This window comes from Electrophorus electricus, chromosome 14 (genome assembly GCF_013358815.1).
Source record: "Electrophorus electricus isolate fEleEle1 chromosome 14, fEleEle1.pri, whole genome shotgun sequence".
NCBI classification, from domain to species: domain Eukaryota; kingdom Metazoa; phylum Chordata; class Actinopteri; order Gymnotiformes; family Gymnotidae; genus Electrophorus; species Electrophorus electricus.
The window spans coordinates 19,701,134-19,707,133 of record NC_049548.1 but is presented as its reverse complement, the minus strand read 5'-3'; the positions used below and the strand labels follow the sequence as shown (position 1 = coordinate 19,707,133).

The window sequence follows — 6,000 nt, the reverse complement described above, 5'->3', positions numbered from 1 at the left end:
GTTTACAGTGCTAAGTGCCTGAAGACCATGGTGAGATCATCAGAGGAATTTTCTGGAAAAATTTTTTAAAGGTCATCTAACAGCTCAGAATCATCTATCTGCTCCAATGTGTCCGACTCAGCTCTGTCTCTCTGCTGAGAGCATATCCCAGAGCTCTGTTTCTCTGCTGAGAGCTTGTCCCACAGCTCTGTTTCTCTGCATGTCCGACTCAGCTCATCTCTCTGCTAAAAGCGAGGGAGCTTCCTCTGTAGTGAATGTTAAAAGTGGCCTTAATCTAGAGTATGCTGCAGTGAGATACTTTTTCTACCTGTCTTATTCATACTATCTGTCCTTCTACCTGTCTGATTCATACTACCTTTTTTTTACCTGATTTATGCTACTACCTGTTTTTCTACCTGTCTTATTCATATTGCCTGTCTTTCTGCTGCTATGCTTTTTCCCCCTGCTGGACTCTCAGACCAGAGGAGTTTTTACTGAACTGGATGAATGTGTTTGTTTATGCTACCTTCCATCACAAAAAGAGAATCTCTCTCTGTCTCTCTCTCTCTCTTTCTGTGTGTGTGTGTGCGCATGTGTGTCCAGGTGTGTGTATGTCACATGTGTTGTTGATCCCGTAGATGAACAGGGAGATGACCTCTGACCCTTGACTTCCTTACACAGATTCAGACGGTTTCACTGTGCACTGATTTTTTTCGTCCTGTGGTTTCATTCTTCTGAAACACACTCTGAGATCCAGAGTGGCACAGAAACCTTACTGTGAGCAAGCAAGAGGCCTGCCAATGGTGCATGATCTGAGCACAGCGACATTGAGAATCTAATTTGATCAGACAAGAACCATAATCCACTATAGTGTAGTTACTATAAACCAAACCTCGCGCACGCATATTTCTATTCTCACGTATTCACACATTCTAACCCGATGATATTACTTCATAAAGGTACTCTGTTACAGATTACTACTGACCAATTTAAAAATGGATCTGATGATTGTAGTGCATACAGCATCAGTGACTGAACTCCATCTGTGATTTGTTGTCAACTAAACAAAATAAATTTCATTTAATAAAGATAGGTTTTACTCGTATGATATGTATACTCATAGGAAACAAATAGCATACTCACGAAAAACAAAATCTCATGTACACATGAAACAAATCCTGTGTTCAGGCTCAAGAAAGCTATTAACACTCAAATAGCATTGTGTGTAAGAGCAAAGAAAGGCATTAATCACACCAGAAACATCTCACAATTGCACCCTGGGTAGGAAGAGAATGCATGGTGCACATTTTAAACCTTTACATAAAAACAGGCTACATTAGATGCTGTTTCAGTGTGACAACAACCATGGGAACCATTCACCCAATTTAAAAAAATGGGACAAATAAGGAAAAGGGAGTAGGGATGCTTGTTTAGTTGTGATATAATTTTGCCAGTAATCACCTTATGTTTATAATGTACCAGTAATCTAATTACTGTCTTTCTTCTGAAACTGAAATAGAATAGTTACCTTTTTTGTCTCCTAATTACATAGCATGTATTCTATTACTACCCAACCCTGCCCAGACCCTCATTTACATAACACCACACAACCCTTCATTTACATAACACTGACCACACCCTCATTTACATAATACAACTTTGTTAGACTCTGGACAGATGCATGATGGGTCCTGAATATATATGACATATCGGGGAAAAAGAGGACCTGTTATCATCCTAACATTACACTCATGTTAGGTTTACAGTCATGCTACATTATGGACTCAAGATTATAGGTACCAGGCTACTGAAAGTAGAAGATATTTTTTCAAGAGTACAGTCAGTTATATGAGCTATTGTAAATTACCCCCTCTTTCAGCTCACCTTTAGCTTGGTCAGCCAACTTCCGTCAGGCAGACAAAGCCTTTCTATTAAATGCTTTTCACCCCGTAGCAGAAAGACCTCTTCCCTTATTCTGATTGAGCTCAGGGGTGTAGAGGTCTATGCTGGCTCTTTCTGTCTGTAATCTGTCTGTGTGTGAGTGCCAGTGGTGCTCACACCTGTGTCTCTGCCAGAATTCTCCTCCTTCATCTTATTTGTTTTGATCTTCATTTATTCAGTGTTTTGTTTTTTGGGCTTATCTATGTATATGTTGTTTGTGGCTACCTGTTTTCCATGTACCTAGAGCTCCCTGCACTTTAAATTTCCAAAGTGACATTTCTACAGTGCCAGTAAATAGACTCTTCTGATTTGAAAAGAGCACAGTCAGTCTGCGATGATACACAGGAGCAGCACCAGCTGTACTGAACAGAACCTGCAGGGGACAAAATACTGCCCCGTCAGTACACAGAGAACTCCATGCTATATTAACTCCATGCTATATTAACTCCATGCTATATTAACTTCATGCTATATTAACCCAAACCACAAAGTCACTTTTTTTGTGAAAGTTTCAATTATTTCCTGTGCTTCTCTGGGCACTTAGTGAATATCATGCAAACTCTGAGCATAGCCCATCATCAGACCCATCAACTTAGAGAACTAAAAGTGTCCTACAAACCTAACTGTGATGGTAACTACCACAAAACACCTATGGACAGTTCAAAGGACTGGCACATGTGTTAGCTGCACACACACACACACACATACACACACACACACACACACAAACACACACACACACACACACACACACACACACACACACACACACACACACACACACACACACATGCTGGCAAAGACTGGCAAAGTCTTTATACTAGCTACTTTCAGTCATATCCTCATGTTCGTTCCCCAGACTGCTGTGCTAATAGTGAACTGTGGTGTGTATGAAACAATGTGGCTTAATTCAATGTGGTGATTCTCAGCAGCACAGTTAGACTGGAGCCGAAAATAACGGGTCATACCAGAAAATCTAAAATCCGTGTTATGTGCCTGGTTAACCTGCCCATGTGGCAGCCAAGCTGATTTATGTTTATTCATTTGGCTGATGGTTTTCTCCACAGTGAGGTACTGTATGTTTGAACTCATATCTGCTTCAGTTGTATTGCAAATTATGAGCTGTCAAATAACAAAATGCCTCTGGTATTGGAGGTGTGTTGTGCCATAAGTGCCATAAAACCAAGTCTCCAGATACATACAACAGAAGTGCAAAGAATGGCTGGATCTATAAAAACAAATAACCTGAATCTGGAGGAGGTATGAGTGCTCTGAATCTAGAACAGGTTAAGGTAGTATTACTGCTCTGAATCTAGAGAAGGTTAAGTAAGTATTACTGCTCTGAATGTAGAGCAAGTTAAGGAATTATGAGTGTTTCCAATCTAGAGCAGGTTAAGGAATTATATGTGCTCTAAATCTAGGGTAGGTTAAGGAACTATGAGTGGCCAGAATCTAGAGCATATTTTTAAATGCTGGCAGTGATTAACGTGTTATAGGCTGTAAATTCAGTCTCATGCAGAGAAAATAATAAAGAAACCTATGCCTTCAATATCAGCAAGAGGCAATTTATTCAAGAGGAAGACAAGCTGATGGACTAAAGTCTGTAAGTTGTGTGTGGAGAAGCACAGAGGGGTTGAGCAGATCTGGTGATAAAATGTTCTGGTGATCAAATGTTTTGGTGATCAAATTTTTTGTGATCAGATGATCTGGTGATTAGATGTGTTCTAAAGGTCGTGAGGGACCCTGCAGCTCATTTGGAGCTTGGGAGGATCACTAAACCCTTGGAGATCCAGCCATGAGAAAAGTCTTGACTGGGACTTCCTGTCTTAGCGGTAAAAGGCTGCCCTGCCACTAGTCCCCATGCAGATCACAGGGGCTGGATGGATTTAGAAAGTATTTTACAGGTACAACATAGATTATGATTCACTGTCAGTTAGAAAGGCTGTCAATAACAATCCAAAGCATATCAAGCTAACCTGCCCAGGAGAGAGAACAGATAGCAATTCTCATTTCTGTATTGTATTTCAGTTACAAACTAGGCTGAATTGTTTAAGGACGAGAAATTACTTTGTCTATAAATATAATCACTATCCTATATCCAGGCAGTTTAAATGCAAAATGAAAAAACAACTTAAAATGAAGCAGTGTTCTTTCAAGGTATTAAAAATGTAGAAGTACTTCAAATCTTCTGTTGCTGGAAGCCTTTTGGATTCTAAAGGATTAAGTGCTTCTATGTAACAATGTGGGTAAATAAACAAAAACAAATAAATAAAACAAGCTGTAGCACATATTGCTAACTCGGACAAACAGTGACGCATGAAAGGAGGCAGCCTACCTTTCCCACATACTGGTCATCACTTCCTGTGTATTCCTCCAGCAGGAAGAACTGGTTCCACATCCAGCCTCGTTTGAAGCGTCTCAGTAGCGCCCCCTCTCCAGACATTCCCACCTGCCTCTTTTCTCCTTTCCTCAAGCCCCCTGTAGTCCTCAGGGCTCCCTGGGCCTCCACGCAGAGACACAGGCATGCTACGAGCAGCAGAGGAGTTCTCATCCTGCACCACACCGCAGTAGAAAGGCAACCCCGTGCCTCGGTAATCCAGGACCCAGCACGCAGGTGTGCCAGCTGGGCCAGCGAAGGGAAGGGTCACAAATGTTCGTGCCCGTGGTATTCTGGAGGGGAGCTCAAATGCTTGTGCACATGGTCTTCTGGAGAGCAGCTGAAACGCTTATCCACATCGGCTTCTGGAGGGCAGCTGAAATGCTCGTGCACGAAGGCTTCTGAAGGGCAGTTTAAAAGCTTGTGCACATGGGCTTCTGGAGGGCAGCTGAAGCACTCGTGCACGTAGGCTTCTGGAGGGCAGGTTAAATGCTTGTGCACATGGGCTTCTGGAGGGCAGCTGAAACGCTCTTGCAGGTGGGCTTATGGAGGGCACATGAAATGCTTGTTTATGTGACCTTTGGGAGGTCAGCTCAAACACTCATGTACATGGGCTTCTGAGGGGCAATTGCGGCATCCATTGGCTCCTGCTCCCACACAGTGTGAGCTGAAAGAGAGAAAAGAGTTAACAATTATGCTTTCAAATTACAAATGTATTTCTACCTTACTGAATGACAGCTTCACCATTTGTCCACAAACATGTATTTAGTAGACTTATTAAATTTATTGTCTCCTTCATTGCATTACATACAAAAACTCTTTTTAAATACATATACACAAAACGCATATACACAAAACACATATACACATATATACACATACCCAGAGTTTAGCATTTGCACAAACACAACATACTGGCAAAAAACTCACATATTTAAAATTGTTTTGTTGATTTACTGCAGATGTGCTGTGTCTGACCTGTTGACTCTTTTGTTATATAATGCACTGCAAACATTTGTCTACAATTCTTATTCATGATTAAGAATGCCATACTTTATTGTTAATGCAATTATTATCTTCAATGAAGACCACTTTAAATCAAGGTAGTGAATAGTGTATGTATTTGCAAATGGAAGGTACTATTTTTCAGAGATAAAAGATATCTGAGTAATTAATTTATAGTCCACAACAGATTATGCCTCTATGTACCTGTGATGATTATGTTAAATCAGGTTGGAGTGAAACTCTCCAAGGTGGCAGATATCCTGAAGTGCCTGCTGATCCACAGGATGAAGACTATAGATGAAATTACATGAGCATGCTTTTGTTAGACCCCTGAACACCACACCTGGACACCCCCTGATACGCTATCAGAAGGGCAAAACTTCATTAGGGCAATCATCAGGGAGTGTGCACATCCTAATTCTGCAATCTGCATGCAAATCACAGAGTGATGGACACATTAGCAAACTGTACAAATACCCCTCCCATACAGACATTTTTCTGTTTTCTCATGAAACATTTTTATTTTAAAAGCATGTGTGGGACCGTAGACAGAGGAAACGTTCAGAGAGTGCACTTAGACTAGTCTGAGAGTCACAATGACTCAGTCCTGCCCCGACTAGCTCCTGCAGATAGCAGGTACGCCCTTTCCAAAGGTTCAGCTGTGCCAGATCATTACAGAAGGAGATAAGTTGAAAAAA

The 6,000-nt window shown here is 41.2% G+C and overlaps 1 protein-coding gene across 2 annotated transcripts in view; it reads right to left on the bottom strand.

The window, feature by feature from the left end:
- The window catches only part of LOC113588618 (cadherin-6-like), a 59,669-nt gene that overhangs the window by 15,405 nt on the left and 38,264 nt on the right, over positions 1-6,000 (bottom strand). The window contains exons 2-3 of one of the 2 annotated variants that reach the window (XM_027027882.2): positions 5,507-5,593; positions 4,256-4,964 (exon numbers count right to left, since the gene is read on the bottom strand). In XM_027027882.2, the coding sequence (XP_026883683.1) occupies positions 4,256-4,471 (216 nt within the window). In that variant the 5' untranslated portion in view covers positions 4,472-4,964; positions 5,507-5,593. The remainder of the gene's footprint in view (positions 1-4,255; positions 4,965-5,506; positions 5,594-6,000) is intronic. The other variant, XM_027027881.2, reaches the window with a different exon arrangement.